General features: G+C 41.8%; 1 protein-coding gene across 3 annotated transcripts in view; it reads left to right on the top strand.

Annotated features, from left to right (window-relative positions):
- Positions 1-1285: 1285 nt before the first annotated feature.
- LOC125464333 (transmembrane protein 132C-like) overlaps positions 1286-21578 on the top strand; it is a 932328-nt gene continuing 912035 nt past the window's right edge. For all 3 annotated transcript variants that reach the window (XM_059655067.1, XM_048556641.2, XM_059655068.1), the window contains exon 1: positions 1286-1631. In XM_059655067.1, the coding sequence (XP_059511050.1) occupies positions 1547-1631 (85 nt within the window). In that variant the 5' untranslated portion in view covers positions 1286-1546. The remainder of the gene's footprint in view (positions 1632-21578) is intronic.

Here is a 21578-nt window from a genome sequence, read left to right as displayed (position 1 = left end):
AGTACTAACTGCATCACACTAAAAAATGAGATATTAATCAGTAAACTTCACTCCTAAATGTTCAGTGCTTCAGAATGCTTTTCAGACGTGTAATTCAGTGAATGTTCATCAGAGAGATTCTGCAATATTAAATACTTATGCTGTCTTAATGTGTCGCCTGCTTGTAAGATTGAAAAAGGTTTTGTTGAAAAGTGGATTTTTTTTGTTTTATTTAGATTTTAAGAAAGCCTCGTTAATCCAGTCATCGGATTTCTATCTTCATCAATCAACAGTTAAAAACGTTATTTTATATCAGGGAACTGAATTCTGAAAGACTTCTCTAATAAATATTTGCAATTTCATGGTTCGACTCTTTCAATTAGTATTTTTTTTTAAATGTGCAAAGCCTGGCTGATACCAGGTGCTCTCAACAAAGGCATATTAATGATCGGAAATTGCACTTTGACTAATTTATAATTTGTATGAGATTAGTCTATCAAATATTTAATCTTTTAATTTCGAATTAAAGATAGCATAAGTCTAAATTAATGCGAGTTGAGAGACTCGAGAATATGAAATTGCAAACGCCCTTATTTTAAAATAAAACTGAGTTAAACACCAGCAAATAAAAACACCGATTTTGCCATCATTGTGTTGGCGTTTGTTTTAATTTCGAGGAGGCAGTTGACTTTTGGAGGCGATTTTTAAATGTTAAAAAATTGAAAGCGTGCCCTCATAAAACCAACGGGATAAGTAGTCGAAATGTTGGCAAGGACGGGCAGAGGGAAGCGAGGATCATTATCAATCATTTCCCAATTAGGTCATCAGCTGAAGGGACTGCTGCTCTGAATTCTTGACAAAGACGGTGTGGGTCCGAATGCAATCAGGTTGAAGAAAAAGGCAGAAGTGAGCGCTTTCGGAAAGTTTGTGAAGACTCTGCAAGATGGGGATGCAGAGAGGAGCCGCCCCAGGGCAGCTTTCTTTCTTTCTCTCTCTCTCTCTCTCTCTCTCTCTCACACACACACACACACACACATCACCTATCAGAGTCTAACACAGCTTGGGCATTAGGCAGCTCAGACACAAAAATTACTCATATACACAGACACGCTCATACAGAGACACTCAAACCTGTCGGCCTCCTGTGCCTCTGGGCTGGATGGCACTAGTCCCGCCCCGTCGCGCCCGTCAACCAATAGCAATCGGGCTACACCCGCTTGGTGGGCGGGGTCTTCAGGGTTCCTGGCTGCGACTGGTTACTTTGGCAGCCTATCACAAACCGGGGCCGCGGAGGCTGAGAGTGACTGTGGAGCATGATCACAGCGATAAGGCAGTAGGGAGCTGGGGGGCAAGTGGGTCTGGTTATCTCCTCTTCCCTTTTGGGCTCGTCTCCTCTCAACTGTGATCACTGGCTGCTTGGCAACTCCACTGCCCTGGCCTGGGCATGGACAGGAGGAAACAGTGCACGGAGTTTTAAAGAGAGAGCAAGCCTTTCCAAAGTCTCCTTGATTCCAACAGATAGTTAAGGTGTCCCATTGGGAAGATTACAAATATTTCCTGGGGCAACATGTGGACTTTGGGATTTGCAAAGCTGACTTCCCTACGCCCTTGCATAGCTGAGATTTTGATTTTTGCCGCATTACTCTGCAATGGTAAGTTTGAAGTTTACCAAGTCGACTTGCTTTGCACTTGTGAGCAATGGGTTATGTGTGAATCTTTAACTGCGGTAAGGTTCCGGGAGGTGGGCTGTAAAAAGTGATCTTGTGGCAATGTCCTACCTCCCAGGAGATAACGGGTTGTGCGGTGGGGAAAATGAAACACTCTGCTGACAGCTCATGGCCGGTATGTTTCTGCCAATGCAGCGGTCCAGCTACAGGTCTGATGGCGCTCGGTTGGGATGTTAGTCTGTCGTCTCAGTCCCTGGCCAAACGGGTTACAGTCTTATCTCAACCAGGGACAAGATTCCCAGCGACTGGGCGCCCTGGCTGAGGGAGTGGCGCTACCCCAGCTCGGATCACTGACATACTGGCTCGCCTTTTTTAAAACTAACTCCCGGCCGGAGATTTTGTAGGGCGTTTACTGGTGGAAGAAGTCAAATCTTTGTACTTCCGTTTAGGGGTCTGGAGAGCAGGGTCGTGAAAATGCAAGATTGAGCAAACTGTTGGTCAAGGTCAAGAACAGTGAAATCAACCTCCCCCTTCCCCACCTCCTCCCCACTTAGGGACCCTCTTAATGAAAGAAAAATGTCTCAACTTTCAGAGGCTTATAATTGAAGCAACCCCAACACATCACCCCAGGGTCACAGGCTTCTTAGCTACACACAGCACCTGGATCCAAATAATATCGACGGTGTTGCTTTAAAGAGAGAGAATGCGCGACCAGGCAGTAATGCTTGATTCACCTTGCTGACTTTTGGACTCTTCACCCCTCGTCTCCTGCCGAACTCCTCCTACCATTGAAACCACCTCCCAGCCCCATCAAAGCGGTTGGCTTTAGAGGAATCACGTCGCGGATCTCGCTGTGAGGTGGTCAGGCTGCTCTGAGAAGAGGGAGCGCGCATCATCCACGTCTGAGTGACTGGTTTGTGAAGATGTTGGCCGTGTGTGTGCGTTGTGTATGTAATCCTGCCAACCATCCGGATATAATGCTGATCAGGCCTCCGATAAAATAGAGATCTCTTCCCCGCCCCCCTCCAAATCCATTCCTGGTTTATCCGGGCTGCGATCTTATGCTGCAAGCTGCTCGTGAAAATATGCAGGGCTTGTCACCGCGGTAGTTTAACACTTTAATGAACTCTCAAATAACCTACACTGAATGCACAATGACCAGATCCGTAACGTTGCAAGGGCCCAGCGTATTAATGGTTTGAAACTTTTTAAAAGTTTGGCTTTATGATTTTAAACTTCAAGTGATGCAGTTACTTTTAAACACATTTCCCTAACTTACATTTTTTGGGACGATCTTTCGGGGGATCCCAGCAGCTAAACTCAACGTGTTGACGTAATAGTAAATGGATCTAATTACAACGGTGGGGATACAAAACCACAGGGTTAGTGCTGAGAGATTAAAACACTGTTGTGTGATCATACACAGACACTCCCTCTCCGATTTGCGGAACTTTAATTCTTGCCATCCCAATGATAATTATTATCCATCGCCGTTTGTTTTTCTTTAATGGGAGTGGGCTTAGGGCAGCTGTCAGCGCTGGGGGTGGGGAGTACCTGAAGAAGGGTCTCGGCCCGAAGCGTCGACCTTCCTGCTCCTCTGCTGCTTGGCCTGCTGTGTTCATCCAGCTCTACACCTTGCTATCTCTGCTCACTCAGGACGCGGCTCCCAGCTCACAGTCAGAGACTCGGAGATCTCACTCAGGGTTAACTCTGGGTTAGACTGGAGTGTGTGTGTATGTGTGAATGTATGTATAAAGGAGACATGTTTTATAGTGCAGTTTCTCATAACTTTAAAAACAAAGTGCATCTGAAAGTGAGGACGTGCCATTTTATTGGCGACACGTCCCTGCTCCTACTGATGTCGCTGTCCTCTTCACATTCACTCCCCTCACCCATTGAATCAACCCCATGGCGCTGCCGGAAGTCTGGGCTCGTTGGGGAGGGGGTGCTGGAGAGATTAACACCATGTATTTAATGATGGACGGGAAGTAATCGGCTTAACATCCCATCTTTATTTCAGGGTCAGTGCAGAGCCCCTGGATACCAGTATCTAAAACATATACATGTTCACAGCTGCTTGCCCCCGTCTTCGCTCTGATTTCTAGGTTTTCTTGCTTTTCTGCCTCTAAAGTTGCTGTGTAGTACTTTAATGTTTTTCCTACAAAAAAACTTGAACACTTCCTCACCACCACCCCACGCCAGTTTCCAGGGTAATGATACAACTATATAACGTTATGGTTAAATGGACAAGAATTTAACTTTGAAATGAAGGTCTCACAGAAATGAAAACAAAGACGTTACAAAATTGGGAACTGAGGAATGGAGGCGGGAAACAGACACATACTGATTTTTAAAGAGCCTAAACCACAAATCAGCATTAAACCAAATGTGTTTAACATTATGTCGATTTTTTAACACTATTGGATGATTGGGGTAGCCAGAAGGGGGGCTGAGGGTCAGGTATCTTCTTCCACCCCCATGCTCATGAGATTATCAATGTATTGACTAAATTTATTATTCACTGATAATAAAGAAGAAAATGAATGAATTCTTCTAATTTCACTTCTGTAATTTGAAGTGTTATAGCACTAACTCTGTGGTGGATATGACTGCTGCGTTTGTTTTCCCTTTTTTGTATTAAGATGTGAGGTCTAGTACTTGGTGGCTCTGCTTAAATCTCACCTGTCATCCAATTTCAGTGGAATCAAGTGCTCGCGTAAATACATTTGCCCTGTAAAGTGTTTCATAGGTTTTTTTGTTGAAGTGGCTGACAAGAATCAACAATTCTGATATGTTGTGAAATGCTTTTACATTTTTCTGTACATCACAGTGAAAGGTGCCAGTGCTGTGGTTCAGAGCATTTTCCACTCTGCTACAGTACAGGTTATATGCAAAGCAAAGTAAACCTTTAATTTCATCTTGACGATGCTGCTTAACTCCTAGCTCATTGATGTGACATTTTAGCCTTGATCTTTGCAATCACTTTGAATAAGATGGTCAATTTGTATCAAATTATTGATGCTCTTATTCTGTGAACTGTTTTCCACTGGCTGACTTTGTCCATATCCATTTTACTTAAGATCAGGGAAGTTCCATCACTCTGAACAGAACATAAGTGCTCTGATAAAAGCATTGCGGTACTGTTGTAATGGATTTCATCACGCATCTCACAATGCCCTTTATAAAACTCGTAATATCATAGGCTGCACTCTCTGTAGCTCTTTCTCCTTTTTCAGCTGAAGGCTACAATGGCAAGCAGAAGACTAATTTCGTCCAGCCAATGATAAATTGTTCTTTGAACCTCATTATGTTCCTTATGTTACGCAGATTGTGGGAATTTAAAATACCTTGTGGGATAAATAGATCTGTAGTAGAATCTGGATGATCTAGATTGAAAAGACAGCTTTATTAGGTAACCATATGGTGATTACACTGACACATCAGGACCTTAAAACGCCATTCACGTCTGGATGTGAGTTTGCTCGCTGAGCTGGAAGGTTAGTTTTCAGACATTTCATCACCACTCCAGGTAACATCATCAGTGAGCCTCTGATGAAGCGCTGGTGTTATGTCCCGCTTTCTATTTATCTGGTTAGGTTTCCTTGGGTTGGTGATGTCATTTCCATGATGTCAGAAACCATAACCACTCTCCCCTACATCAAAGACATTTCCGAAATGACTGCCAGACTACTCGGACCCCTTGGCATCAGGGTAGCCCACAAACCCACCAACACACTAAAACAGCAGCTAATTAACTTAAAAGACCCTATACAGACAACAAGCAAAACAAACGTCATCTACAAAATACCTTGCAAGAACTGTGACAAACACTACATTGGACAAACTGGCAGGAAGCTAGCCACCAGGATACATGAACATCAACTAGCCACAAAACGACATGACCCACTATCACTCGTATCCTTACACACAGATGAGGAAGGACACCACTTTGATTGGGACAACACATCCATCCTAGGACAAGCCAAACAGAGACACGCACGAGAATTCCTAGAAGCATGGCATTCCAACCAGAACTCATCAACAAACACATTGACTTGGAGCCAATCTACCATCCCCTGAGAAAAAGAACAGGAAATGACATCACCAATGCAGGAAATGACATGACCAACCCAAGGAAACCTAACCAGATAAATAGAAAGCGGGACATAACACCAGTGCTTCATCAGAGGCTCACTGATGTTACCGATGATTACGAAACGTCTGAAAACTAACCTTGCAGCTTAGCGAGCAAACTCACATCCAGAACCTCAACCTGAGCTACAAATCTTCTCAAAATTCACTTCTGTTCTCCATTGAAAAATTAAGTTTAAAAGCAAAAATTTCAACAGTAAAGAGTACAATAATATGTACTTAAATTGTTACAAACTTTAGAATGGAATCATGCTGTTTAGTATGTCTTGAAGTATTATACTGTAGGAAGCTACTGTACATGTTATGGGTTAATGATTGACAGTTAAGTGTGCATTTCACTTACACTCACTGCCAAATTGGAAGGAAGGCACATTCGGGCTAAGATAGTGAGCTCTGCCTTGCTCTAAGTTCTATTCCAATCAGTGTTCCTACGCCACCAGATTCTGCTCCTCAGACAAGGTGAAATAGCCTTGCATGAGATGATGCAGACTAACCGGGGAGTTCTGATTGAGGTGTGACACAAAGACTTGTGATGACAGTCAATCAACCAATGCCAGTGATAACTACTACTGATATGAGATAATTTAAGGGAGAAACTGGCATAATGCCAATGTAATTGGCAGGTTATTCAGAGGCTCACACTAATCCCAAGAGGTTTGGGTTAAAATTTCACCTGGTGGAATTTAAGTGTTATTAATATGTGCATTTCAAACTCTGAACCTGTTTCAGTGACAGTACCCATGAAGCTATCACTGATTGTTAACCCAACTGGATCAGCATTGTCATCTAGAGAAGGAAAACATGCCATCTTTACTCAGGTTAGCCTATTCGTGACTGCAGATCCACAGCAATGTGATTGATTCTTCACTGACTTCTGAAATGGTCAAGCAAGTCCCTCAGTTCAGAGATAATAAGGGATGAGCAACAAAGTTGGCCTTGCCAGTGAAGCTCATGTCTCATGAAAGAACGCTTCCTTAAAATCAAATGCCATTGGGACATTTCAAATGTCATCTACACTGTATGAATCTTCTGTGTAATTAAAGAATCACAGATGAAAGACTATAGCAAAATAAAATCAGTTGTATTCCATGTGCAAATAACCATTTCAGTTTGTTTCGTTGATATGTGTGCTTCCTGTAAGTGATGAGTTTCCACATGCAAACCTCTTGTCTTACTGTGCACTTTGCACTGATAGATCTCTTCAAGAGACTAACAAGTCTGTCTGAGCGGAGAGGAGTGGGCGCCTGAGTCTTTGTAACTTTCTCCTCATGGTTGCTAGAAATTACTGAAATGTGCTGAGCATAATGTGACTGCATCTTAGAGTTTGGAGCCTGGAATCGTCATAACAACAGCGAAAGCATCTGATGAACACTTGTGTGAGGAATGCTCCCACATCGCCTCTTATCTGTGTTACATATCTCAACTGGAATTGTTGCATTTCTTGACATGGAAGATGGGAGTGCATACACAGGCAGGCCCAAACTACCTTCATTTGTTATATGCATGTCAGTTATAGTCATGGCTTTGTGCTGCACTCTTCAAAGCAATGTCATTGAGGTTTATGGTGTAGATGTCTGTCTTGGGTGGCTATTAAAATGGATAGCATTGGATCTTCTGCCAATTATCAGAGTCGCCAGCATTCAGTCCAATTGGTTGAATTGAAGCTGAATATTGAGCACTGCATATTATGATTGGAGAATATGCTTCCACTAGTTTTGCATGAGGATCTTTTTATGGTGGGATATGAGCACTGTTGGCTAGCCCAGAATGTGTTGTCCATCCCTAATTACCCAGATGATGGTTAAGAGTCAACCAGATTGGTTGTGCATGAGGGTTTCAAATGTAGACTAGGTCAAGTAGGCATGGCAAATAACCTCCCCTAAAAGACATTAGTGAACCAGACATGGTTTTATAACAATTAGAGAAGGTTATATGGACTCTATTAGGTAAGCTCTTGTTTTTAGTTGATAATTTCTATCCTTGCATATCTTTCCAGACCAGTTGGGGAGTTGGCTTAAAGGTATTATTACGAGGCTGTTAATCTAGAAACTCGGCTAATATTCTGGTGACTTGGGTTTATATCCCATCAGATGGTGGAATTTGCATTCAATGTTTCAAAAAACATCTGGAATTATGAGTCTACTGATAACTGTGAAAATCCCATTTGGCTTACCTGGTCTGGCCTACGTGTGACTCTAGATCCACAGCAATGTGGTTGACTTCCAACTGAAATGGCTGGGCAAGCTACTCCATTCAAGGGCAGCTAGGGCCAGCCAATGACACCAATTGCCCACGAGTGAATAAAAAAGGTTGGTTCATAGTTTAGATTTTGACTTTATACTGAACTGTCAAAAACTAAAGGAGATTTCAACAATCACTCTCCCAGCTCCAAATCTACCCCTCTTTCAGAACCTCAGTACACAAAATGTACTCAGTCTGCTCCAGAGATAATGAGAACTGCAGATGCTGGAGAATTCCAAGATAATAAAATGTGATGCTGGATGAACACAGCAGGCCAAGCAGTATCTCAGGAGCACAAAAGCTTAGGCTGCTCCAGTCTGCTCCAGACCTGGTTAATAGATATTCTTTCTCATTTCCATGCTCGACAGTTGTTCCCATCTTCTACAAGTCACACCCAATAAACGTTTTGTGCCCGCTCTTTCCATGCCGCTGATTTACCCCCTCCTCCTTTTTATTGCCATCACTTTTCATCTTCATTCAGTAACCCCCAGCACCCGAATTTCCTGTTTTACTGTGCATTGTCCTCCCGCCCCCCCAAATACTGTGTAGTTTTCTCTGCCCACCAGTGCTACCTGAAACCAATGGCTCATGCATCTGAACTGTCCTTCTCCCCTCTGTACCTGTCTAACACTGGATTTGCTGCCTATCTGTGCCGTAGTCTGCACTCCCAGTCGTGGAACAGGTCCCAGCCATATTAAATAGAGACGGCGATGAACACCATTTGTGCTGAAATATGTGAGGAAAACGTGAAACCTGTCCACTGTAGACTATTTAAAAAAAAAATAAAGTTAGGTGGCGTGGGAGGGCTTTGTTTCTCTGACCTTTTGCCTCCAAGACACTGACATTGGCATAAAAGACTGCTGGCTGGCGTGACTGTTTCAGTTTCTCATCAGCGAGTGCTCCCTGACTCACCATACGTTTCCTTATCAACACCACTAATTACTTCTCATGCAGTGTGTGCGTCTTCATCGGCTCTTGTTTCAAGTCAGAATGGTGACATTCAGAGTTCTGGTGAGTGGTGCTCTTCAGATTACGGTATGACTGGTATCTCATTGCAGTGTGAGGAGAACAGATGGTACAATATGAATTAGCAGTCACACATTCATTTGGCTACTGCATGGTCATGACATTCGGTGTGATACACTAACGATGTGCATAGACTTGAAGTAATATATGGTGCACATTGCCGAATATCTCATTTTATCTCCATAGATCTCAATAATATGAAATCACCCTCCTAAATTAAAAAAACAAAATATGCACAGCCTGTTAATTAGAAATAAATTGTGTCATGACTGGAGGTGTTCCATCTGTTCCTTTATTGCATTGTTCAACTGTGCACAACCTTTGGAGAGTATGTAACATAAAAACGTGGGGATTGAGAGAGTGGCATTGTCCATTTTTAAAAAGTCCTCTTATATTGTCCATTCGTTCTTCCAGTGAATAAGACAATTTATATTATTGTGGAAATTTCGGCAATATTGGTCAACATGACTGGCACGTGAGCTGAAGATTAAGTTTCTTTTGCAAACTCTGGAGCTATTCTAGTACCTGTATGCTGCACATCTGGATAAATAACATTTGACTCATGCTTCTTCCAAGGCTTGGTAGCTGCTTGTGACAAGTTGAAAAGCTTCATTCGACAATTGTCATAACTTGTTGCTGTTTTATTTTAGTTCTTGTTGATCTCCCGGAAATCATTCATGTCATATCCACCCGTTCCTAAGTTGTATTTAGGAATCAGTCTTCTCATTTTTTTTTCCCAAAAGCAGGCAGAGATTCAAATAACTGCTGATAGCAAAGCAGAGAACCAAATCTCCTCTCTTTGACGTTTCATTATCTGCTAGTTTAGTGGAGCGGTTAGTCCATATGAAATAAACTGTGGAAGTCTTTTTGTTTAAAATAAAACATGAGTTTCATATTATTGTTTCAAGTACTCATTCACTGCTTGCATCAACGGCAAGCCTTTTTTTATTACATTGCAGTCTTCCATTAACTGTTTCTGGGAGCAGGAAGTAACCTTCGTATCCAAGAACATGCAAAATAATCTCTTAAAGTCTTCCCATTCCAATGTTACTGCATCCAAAATTTTTACGGGGATAAAACAAGAGGAAGGGTTGAACCTTTCAAAGTGAATTATTATCAAGTGAATAATTATTTAGGCAAACGGGCAAATTACTCATCTGGACTCGAGCATAAAATCTGTTTGGAAATGCACTTCAGGCATATCGTGAAGCATACATTTGTACTTGATTTATTTCTTGTATTTTAAACATTATACATACAGAAGGAAGTGTGCTGATTCAACATTTCTTCTATTTTGTTTCACTTTTCAGACATAAGAAAGATAGCATCCTGTATGTTAAGCTTAACTAGTTAACTGCAGTGGTCAAAGTGGTTAGACTTTCACTAGTTCTGCGTGCTCAATGCGCAATGAATGAGCCACACAGTAGAACAAAGAATCTCACTGTGTCTCAGATCTCAGCTGTAAATTTGGTTATCTGAGCAAACATCACAAGATTAACACAATTATGCAGTGAAGTGTGCTGAAAGTACAAGGTGATAAACAGGGTATTGATCATAACCATATAATAACGGAGCCAAAGTACTTGCTGTAAGACTTATATCGATACTGTGCTGATATAATCTGATTCATTCTCTGTGCCTGTCAGACTGGTGATATCATTAACAGTATGGGTTTTCATTTTATCTTTAAACAGATTGCCAGAAAAAATAACATTTATAAAAAAAAGCATATTATAGATCATCCACGCCAAGTCACTTATTTAAAAAAAAGTCCACAATATTGTGTTGCTTGACCACAATTATAAGAATCAGTTTGTCCATTGACAAACACGCAAATCCTAAACATCCATTTTCACTGTGATGTGAGGAACTTACGGCATGAAGAAAAGCCTGGAGTTACTTTAATCATGTGAGATTCTATTAATTCTTGAGTTACATTCAAATCAATTTAAGAAAGATAAGTCATATAACAAGATTAAATGTAAGGGTCAGAGATGTGCTGAATTAAGTTTTGAGAATATCAAAGATTTTGGGAATTTGCATTGCATTGCATCAGATAAAGTTGGCATTTACAGTAGACTGTGGATGATCTACAAAGCTTAATTGACCATAAGGCCATGAGACCATAAGGGAAAGCAGCAGAATTAGCCTGTTTGGCCCATTGACTCTGCTCCACCATTTGATATGTTTCTCAACTCCATTCTCCTGTGTTTTCCCCGTAATCCTTGATCCCCTTGCCAGTCAAGAACCTGTTTATGTCTGACTTAAATGCGCTTAATGACTTGGCCTCCGCAGCCCTTTGTGGTCATGAGTTCGACAGATTAACCACCCTCTGGCTGAAGAAACTCCTTCTTGTTTCACTTCTAAAAGATTTTCCCTTTTGCTTTGAGGCTGTGCCCTTGGATCCTAATCTCTCCTATAAGTGGAAATATTTTCTCCACATCCAATCTATCCAGGCCTTTCAGCATCACGTAAGTTACAATCTGATTTCCCTCCTCACCCTTCTAATTGAAACATTGAATTGACCACATGGTCTTGTCATTCTCAGTTTTTTTTTCTCTGTTTATCAAGACAAATGGAATAATAAATGAGCCTAATTAGCTCCTGCTTTTACTGGGCCCATAATTGATTCCCACATTCCTGGATGTGACATTATATCTAATGGCAGTGGAATAGAATATAATAGAACATAGATGAGTAATGGCAAACTCATTTCACTGTACCCATAGTTGTTAATCCAGATGGGTTACGCTGAGCAATGAATAACTTGTTTCCAGGGTAGGTTTCACTTGGGTCAAGCCTTTTGATTAAACTACATGTTCTACTTGTCATGTGTCACCAGCCTTTTTATCCATTCTTCCACAGTTGTACCTTTTACAGAGCATCTTTTAAAGAGAAATTTCTCTGCCATTTGTATCAATAAACATAACGAAGAGTTCTGATTCATAACACTAAAAACTCTGGAATATTTTTAATTCGGTGGTGTAGGAGAAGCTGCTGAATCTGACATACTAGAATTGCATTTAAATAATGTACACCTTTTAAAATGATTGGATTAATAAAATATGGTAAGCGGTTGCCTGTGTGTATATATGTGTGCGTGTGTGTTATATATATTATAGAAGTAAGTTTTTATGCTTTCAGCTTTTTCAACTGAAAATTGTCAAGAAAACTATATGTTTAAGCGTTTCTTTTTTGAAAGAATATTCTCAAATATGGATGACTGAATGCAACAAGTAGCTGAACAATATAGGTATCAGAGATAATGGGAACTGCAGATGCTGGAGAATTCCAAGATAATAAAATGTGAGGTTGGATGAACACAGCAGGCCAAGCAGCATCTCAGGAGCACAAAAGCTGACGTTTCGGGCCTGGACCCTTCATTGGAGAGGGGGATGGGGAGAGGGAACTGGAATAAAGAGGGAGAGAGGGGGAGGCGGACCGAAGATGGAGAGTAAAGAAGATAAGTGGAGAGAGTATAGGTGGGGAGTTAGGGAGGGGATAGGTCAGTCCAGGGAAGACGGACAGGTCAAGGAGGTGGGATGAGGTTAGTAGGTAGATGGGGGTGCGGCTTGGGGTGGGAGGAAGGGATGGGTGAGAGGAAGAACCGGTTAGGGGGGCAGAGACAGGTTGGACTGGTATTGGGATGCAGTGGGTGGGGGGGGGAAGAGCTGGGCTGGTTGTGTGGTGCAGTGGAGGGAGGGGACGAACTGGGCTGGTTCGTCCCCTCCCCCCACTGCACCACACAACCAGCCCAGCTCTTCGCCCCCCCCCACCCACTGCATCCCAATACCAGTCCAACCTGTCTCTGCCTCCCTAACCGGTTCTTCCTCTCACCCATCCCTTCCTCCCACCCCAAGCCGCACCCCCATCTACCTACTAACCTCATCCCACCTCCTTGACCTGTCCGTCTTCCCTGGACTGACCTATCCCCTCCCTGACTCCCCACCTATACTCTCTCCACTTATCTTCTTTACTCTCCATCTTCGGTCCGCCTCCCCCTCTCTCCCTCTTTATTCCAGTTCCCTCTCCCCATCCCCCTCTCCGATGAAGGGTCCAGGCCCGAAACGTCAGCTTTTGTGCTCCTGAGATGCTGCTTGGCCTGCTGTGTTCATCCAGCCTCACGTTTTATTAGCTGAACAATATAGATCAGTGAGGCATCAAGCGTAATGTTAGCATGTGCCTGAGTTCTGCAGCAGGATTACGACCAGTCAGGGCAATGTCTATCTGTAAATTTAATGAGTGACCTCTGCTGCAAGTGTAGATAATGGTTGGGGGGGGGGGGGGGGATAGGATGAGGATTGTAGAGAAGCTCACCTTTTCAATCACCTTGATAATAGAGACCCAGATAATGTTTTTCTGATGAAGGACCTAGGCCCGAAACATCAGCTTTTGTGCTCCTAAGATGCTGCTTGGCCTGCTGTGTTCATCCAGCTCCACACTTTGTTATCTCGGATTCTGCAGTTCCCATTAGCTCTAATGTTCTGGGGACCCAGGTTCAAATCCCACTGTGGCGGATGATGGAATTTGAATTCAGTTTTTTTTTATAAAGATATGTCTGGAACTCTCATGATAACTGAACGCATTGTCAATTGTTGGAAAAACCCCTCTGGTTCATTAATATCCTTTTGGAACGGAAACTGCCATCCTTAATTGGTCTTGCCTACATGTGACCCCAGAGCCACTGCAATGTGGTCAACTCTAAACTGCCCTCTGGGAAATTAGGGATGGGCATTAAATGCTGCTTGGCCAGTGACACCCTCATCCTGAGAATGAATAAAGGCGGGGTGGGTGGGGGGGGGAGTCAAATGTGAATAGTAGCAGTTGTACATGGATCATGGTTAATACTGAGGCATGCCATAAACACTACCAAAAATGAATATGTCATATGGACTTGTGGGCAGAACAGTTTAAGATCTCAGAGGAGAGAGACCCAACATCTGGTCCTCCTGACAGTATCTGTGATGATGTCCATCATATCAATGTAACCTGTAACTAGCACTAATGTTTAATAAACTATGCCTTGTTAACACAAGAGACTCTTCTAGGTCGACCAGAAAATGATTTTCTTCTTGTGCACTTGGTCAAGCAGGTCCTGTAAGTCCTTACACGTAGAGGACGTTGGCAGTAATGTTTGCTATGCAGTAGCCCATTTTAACAATAGCCATCTACTAATGGCTAACTAATAAGAGATAAATGGAACGTGTGCAACTGTACTTTGATCAGGGCCCAACATGTTTACCAAAGGAAAGTGTTGTAGGTCATTTCACTTTGTAGTTGGAAATAAAAACATGTTGAAATTATTCGGATTTCAAACTGAATCCTTTCTTCTTTTGTGAGAACCCTCTCTAATAAAGACAATATTTTTCACCCTAAAGTGATTGACTGATCTTTAGTTATAATTTTATATAGTTTGATAAGAAATGTACTCACCCTTTAAATTTTGAAAGTGATTTGACCAAGAGTCATGTGTGAAGATGTTATTCTGGAATCAAATAGTCTGTAATAACAAAGATTAAACATAGTTTGATTGAAGTGTTTAAGATAAGCTAATTGAAGGGGTATATACAGAGAAGCTATTTCTAACACTAGGGCCAGTCCAGTTCAGTGTATGGCCAATGGTAACCCATACCTTTTTGTTAAGATTGTTGCCTGCCATGTGTGTGGCATAAATATTACTCACCACTTGTCAGCCCACACCTGGATATTGTTCAGGTCTTCCTCAATTTAGACATGAATTCTTCAAAAAATAGCCATTGGTAGGCAAATTTGTTGATGATTAAAGGCCAGTGAGACTAACAGACTAAATTAACTGTTGCTGGAGTATGTCTTACCTGGAAGGTACACTGCAGCAATTCACTAAACTTACTTTGACAACATTTCCCAATCCCATAGTATTTATCATCTAAGAAAGAGAACTCTAAGCTGAAAGGAACACCACCGTAAAGTGTCTCTCCAAAGTACACAACATCCTGGTCGCGAGGAACATTGTTCCTTTAATTGAGATTGCCTGCATTTGGAGAATTCCTTATTTGACATCTCTGACACCACTGTTGCCACATGGACAGCATCAGGTCACGAAAGCTCATGCCACCTTTTATGGTTCAGTTATGAATTTTTGTAATTCAGTTTCTAGCTTTGCCAGTGTTGCTAGATCCAAGAACAAATTTAAATCACAAACAAAGTCAGAAATTGCTGGTAAAGCTGGTCTGGCAGCATCTCTGGAGAGAAAGCAGAGTTAACATTTCGCATCCAATGACCCTTCCTCAGAACAAATTTTAAGACCACATTACCTAATGAGAATCATCACAAGCAATCAATAAGAACAATGCAACTGTCTATCACATGCTCCCTTAGGGACGCCAGTGACACCATCACATAAATCAAGCAGCGAACTCCTTCTTTAAAAATGGAGAGTTAGCATGAAAATCAAGATTTGCTTTGCTTTTCAAACATGGCTTATTTAATCTGTAACAGGTCAGGGTTACTTACAAAGCTGTGCTAATATATATGAAATTGCCTTATTAGCTTTTTTTAAACAAACCTACTTATTAGTTGATTGTAATCATGGCTGTAGGTGTGGTTAAGGGTCTAATGTCACATTTTCCTCTTAGAACCTACTGCAAAAGATGCTGGACATGAGACTCGAGCTCAGTCTAGCTTGATACATGGCAGGGAGGGGAGAGGGCTTATCATGTGAACATGTTTATATGTCTATATGTCTCTTAGATTTTTTTATGTTTAAATGAATTGGGCTGAAACTTGTTATAATTAAATAACTCTCACTCAAACATTGAGCAAGGTATCAAGGTTATTTACATCATTGTGTTATTTATAAATGTATTTGTTTATTACTTTGAATATTTTGAGCAGCTGTACAAAAAGTATTTGTGTTATTGATTTAGTCCATGCAGTTTTGTTAGCTATCAGTATAACTGTCTATATGTTTGTTGTTAGTGAATGTATTTGCTCTCTATGATTGCAAACAAATGTACTGTCACCTGAGGGAGGAGAGTAACTTCTTCAAGGTAGGCATCCTTAGAAGAGACTTCGCAGTGGGGTTAAAATTGTTTGAGATAGTAGAAACTGCAGATGCCGGAGAATCCGAGGTAACAAAGTGTAGAGCTGGATGAACACCGCAGGCCAAGCAGCATCAGAGGAGCCAGAAAGCTGATGTTTTGGGGCTTGACCCTCCTTCTAGGCCTGAAACATTAGCTTTCCTGCTCCTGCTCCTATGATGCTGCTTGGCCTGCTGGGTTCATCCAGCTCTACACCTTGTTACCTCCAATGTACTGTCACTGCCTGAAATAAAAACACGTTGAATACTGCTAATGATTAAAATAAATGACTATTATATTCACTCCTGGGGGTGGGTTGAGGGTGGATTGGAGCCCAAGCTACACTCTAGACACTTGCCATGAAGGTGAGGAGTGGCTGACTGACTCAGCTGCTTAAAGTCCCCTAAAACTGGACCTGAGGGAGCTGGAATGGAGAGAGATTGAAGGTCAGGCTACGACTCGGGACTCGGGCTCCAGGCACAGTTTTAGGCACTGCAAAGTTTTTGAAAGGCAGATCTCGGAGGATTCATGCAAATAGTGAGTAATTCTCATGAAATCCTGGAGATCACTCAGATTTATCAGGAGACCGTGAATGAGGTGCAGTTTTTTTTTTCAAAGTCATACTACATGTGGCACGGTGGCTCAGTGGTTAGCTCTGCTGCTTCCCAGTGCCAGGGACCCGAGCTTGATTCTGTCCTTGGGCCACTGTCTGTGTGGAGTTTGCACACCCTCTCCATGTCTATATGGATTTCCTCCCACAGTCCAAAGATGTGCAGCTTAGGTGAATTGGCCCTGCTGAATTGCCCATAGTGTTGAGGGATGTGCAGTTTAGGTCGATTAGCCATGGGAAAAGCAGGGTTTGGATAGGGAGTTGAGTCTGTTACAGATGATCTCTGGAGAGTTGATGTGGACTCGATGGGCTGAGTAGTCTGCTTCCTCACGATAAGGACTCTCTGATACTTGCAACTAAACCATGGACTTGGCTTGTCCGCTCCCCAGTTTATTTGGCATTGATAGATTTGCCACATCCCACTTGAGCAATTTTCTTTTCAGCTGGATATATTGTTGTGAGTTTTCACTGAAAGTCCATATTTCGCAACAAAGGTAATAATAATTTCTTACCTTTTTGGGAATACCTTTTGATAGCAGATCAGAAGCTGAGATTGATTGGCAGGGAGTAGGTTCATATATGCTGATAATGAGGACAAATGACATAAGTCCATGAGAAATCCTTATAAACGTCTGACGGAATGAATTTGCTGATCAGACACAATTTTGCTAAAACCTTGAATAGATTGGCACAGGAAAACAAAATTAAGAGTTGGTACGTTCTGAATTGATAATGAGAAATCTAATCCAGATAGAGTCCAGAATAAGGCCCTTGAGACGGTTTGCCTAAAATAAAGGTTAATGATCACATTAACTGCTTTCATATGACAATGGTTGTCTACTTCCAGCTTCATAGCAGTGACCGCTCCCCATGCCTTTCCTGCCTCAAGACTTAATCATTCCAGTACACTAATGGTAAATCTTCCATGTTCTACCCCACATAACCTGAGTCATTCAAAACTCTGATAGTAACATTTGGCTTCTTGATCATTCCTTATTTTAATCACTACACTGTTCATGGCTGTGCCTCTGGCTCTCTAGGACCTAAACTCTGGAATCCACTCCCAAAACCACTATCTCAATTTATTATTTCTGTTGTGATCCTCTTTAAAATCTACCTCTTTTGAAGCTTTTGATCATTTGGTTTGAGATTGCCTCCAATGACTTGGTGCCACATTGTGTTCTATAAAGCTGCAGGTAAACCTTAGGATGCTTTACTGTGTTAAAGGCTTTATAATTAATTAAGGTATTAGCTTAGCTGGTTGGACAGGTGGTTTGCAGTGCAATAATGATACCAACAACATGGTTCAATTCCCGCTCTAACTGAGGTTACCATGAAGCAGTCACCTTCTTAATCTCTCCCCTCACCTGAGGAGTGCAGTGTGATCACTACACTCCTCGGGTGAGGCGAAGAGTTGTCTTTCTCTGAGAGAGCATGGCGACTTTACCTTCTGTCAAAATAAGAATTGAGGTTGGAGTAGACCTGAGAAGAAATGCTTGCGTGTTTAATCTATCTGCTCCCTTCTTTTCCCAGAATTGGCAAGAGATGTGATATGAGTGGAAATGTTCACTCTGTTCCTCGCTCCACTGCCAAACCTGCTGAGTTTCTCCAGTATTCTGTGTTTGTTTCAAACTTTCAACATCTACAGTGTTTTGCTTTTATTAAGCAAGTATATTGTTGCGTGGGTGTGAAAAACCAGAAATTCACTATCTCAGATAATGGGAACTGCAGACGCTGGAGAATCCAAGATAACAAAGTGTGGAACTGGATGAACACAACAGGCCAAGCAGCATCTCGGGAGCACAAAAGCTCACGTTTTGGGCCTAGACCCTTCTCTGATGAAGGGTCTAGGCCCGAAACATCAGCTTTTGTGCTCCTGAAATGCTGCTTGGCCTGTTGTGTTCATCCAGCTCCACACTTTGTTATCTTGAATTCACTATCTGTTGCCTGTTGACTGACTTACATCATAAGGTGATGGGCATTCTGTTCATCTCTAGCTCCCAATGTTAACATGAGCTACAGAGGAACCACTTAGGTTTTAAAGGGCCATAAAATTTCACAGCACAGGATATTGTTCTGCTAAGGAAAAATCCCAACTTGTTCCTTTTACCCCACAAAATTGCTGCTGCCTTCTGTAATAACTGCAGACTAATCATCATCAGGCTGGCGTTGCTTATTGTTGCCTCTGGACCCTTTACTTTGAGAAGCTTGCTGGCAAATTTAAAAACTGTCTGAGGCTCCGAGCTTCCTGTTGGACTCGTGACAGCATTTGGCAACAGTGATATTAACTGTAAAGTACCGAGATCAGTTCTGATTCCAGGAGAATAAAAGGAAGTACATTAAGGTTCCACAGAAACAGAAATAGCTACAGAAACTCGGTGGGTCTGGCAGCGTCTGTGGGGCGGCACGGTGATTAGCACTGGACCCCTCACAGCACCAGGGACCCGGGTTCGATTCCAGCCTCGGGCGACTGTCTGTGTGGAGTTTGCACATTCTCCCCGTGTCTGCGTGGGTTTCCTCCCACAGTCCAAAGATGTGCCGGCTAGGTGGATCGGCCATGCTAAATTGCCCGTAGTGTTCAGGGGTGTGTGGGTTATAGGGGGATGGGTTTGGGTGGGATGCTTCAAGGGGCGGTGTGGACTTGTTGGGCCGAAGTGCCTGTTCCCGCACTGTAGGGAATCTAATCTAATCTAAAGCAGTGTCGATGTTTTGAGTCCAATGACCCTTCATCAAAATTTTCATATGAATTTCATGTGTGTCTGCTCCTGATAGAAAAGCCGGAATAGTATTCCATTCCATTTGTGATTTCACAAATGCTGTGCCACAGATTAAATTCCACACTATATTTTACAAAGGATCAGCATATTTTTCTATTTATTTTGTAATCCTTCAGAGCTTTCTCTAGGGCTATTTAATGTACACCTTTTATGATATGTTGACTTACGTAGCTTTGATAATAGGCTTTCTTTCTTCCTTTGTTTACTTCAAGTACCTTCTGATATGATACAAATCCATTTTCTTGAGCTGCTTTTAGTTTGGAAACGCAGCCTGTAGTAAACCACTTTTCAAAGCCCCCTTCTATAGGGATTACTCCAGGAACTGCATGATCTTTTTATCCCATGTATTGAATGAGCACCTCCCAGAGTGGCTTTATTATAGTCACAATCCAGGCTGGTCCCTTCCACAACAAACTGACTGAGATCAATCCAAATTGTTTAAGAAGTTCCCAAGTGTATTTTACCTAAAGGCAACTATAAGCTATGATGCTTTTTCTTCAGTAAAACCTTCACAAAAAAAAGGGAAGTGTTAACAGGAAACAAAAAAAAATGTTGGCTGGTAGTACTGAACTTAAAAATTGCATAAAGGAGACGAGGTGAAGTTTTTCATCTCACTCGTCAGAGCTACAGTGTAAAAAACACTTTTTTAAAATGGGACCTTCTTGTAGGAGAGGTTGGTGCTGATTTTTGGGCCTTATCGACATAGCCTATTTTATCTTCCTGATGAACGTAAGACAAAAGTTTTAACTGCTTGTCTCCATTTAGGAATGTGAAGGAAGGTGCCAAATGGATATTTTAAGCTGGAGTTTGCTACTGATATCTTTAAAAGTCTGATGATTGAATCCATTTTTGCACTGAGGAATAATATTTGTTCTCTAGCAACTGATTTGTTTTGTAAATGCTCTTTTGCTATCTCTTGCAAAACTAACACAAGGAGAAAATATCCAACTAAATCATCCAGTTCCTTTTAATCAGGTTGAGAAATAGAGGAAGGGAAATTATTCCATTGCTTCCTCAGTGCAGACACTAGTCACGGATGTTAATTCCTTGTACTGTGTGACTGAATGCTTTGTGGTTGGAGCACTAAAGGATCTTTTGATAAATGGGTACACTGTGTTAACAGCACAAAGGGTTTGGAGGTCAAGCAGCCTGTGAGATACAGAGGCTGGGAACTGTGCTGTATATAACCATTGGCCCAGTGGCAGCACTCCTATGCATTGAATCAGCCACTGTCTTGGCTACCATTGCACTTGAAAGTTTCAATTAAGTGACACTGTTGATTATTTTTATTTAGCTGGGAATTCACCCTATCCATTCAGTACTATTGGGATGAGAGGAAGAAAAAAATCTCACTTCATTGACGGACTCCTTACAGTTTTTACACTCATTCTCTGGTTTTGACTCAATTCCAAATTACATGACGTAATATGCACACATTAACATTATCAAGTCTTAGCAGCATTTATAAAGAAAATTCCCCAATTTCCTTTGGTCTAACACAGATGGGACTCAAACAGTTGGCTGGTAGGATGAATAGTTTACGATTCTCTCGGACTGAGGGACTAGAATTATCCTCAAATTTATATTTGGGATCTGTGCAATGTAACATGAGATGTAATTTCAAACTATCAAAGAGCAAGTCTAGCATTAATATCATTGTTTATCTTGTCTCCAAGCAAAGGAATTAACATAGATGATGGACTTCCAATAAGGGTAGTGCCATGAGAATCCTGGAATAAAGAAGCAGTTGGCTTGGTGTTGTCAGATGGTCGAGAATTGTATGTTATTTGGAATGATGAGCTCAGATTAAATGGCAGGTTAGGGGATGTATGCTGTTGCTCATCCCTACCTGTCTTGAGACATTGTAATCATTATATTGAATTCCAAGACTGATAGCTGCATTCAAAATGTGGCCTTACAATGATATATTCTCTATTGAAATAACCTACTTTTGACTTGTAATTAAACGCACTTCAATACACACTCCTTGATAATAGCTTCTCGGTAAAGTGAAGCTTAGGACTGCAATTCTGCTGGCCTATACTCCAGGGTAAGTGGCATGCTTTTG

Source organism: Stegostoma tigrinum, chromosome 26 (assembly GCF_030684315.1).
Source record: "Stegostoma tigrinum isolate sSteTig4 chromosome 26, sSteTig4.hap1, whole genome shotgun sequence".
NCBI classification, from domain to species: Eukaryota; Metazoa; Chordata; class Chondrichthyes; order Orectolobiformes; family Stegostomatidae; genus Stegostoma; species Stegostoma tigrinum.
Note: the sequence above shows the minus strand (reverse complement) of the source record. Positions and strands in the feature narration are given on the sequence as shown.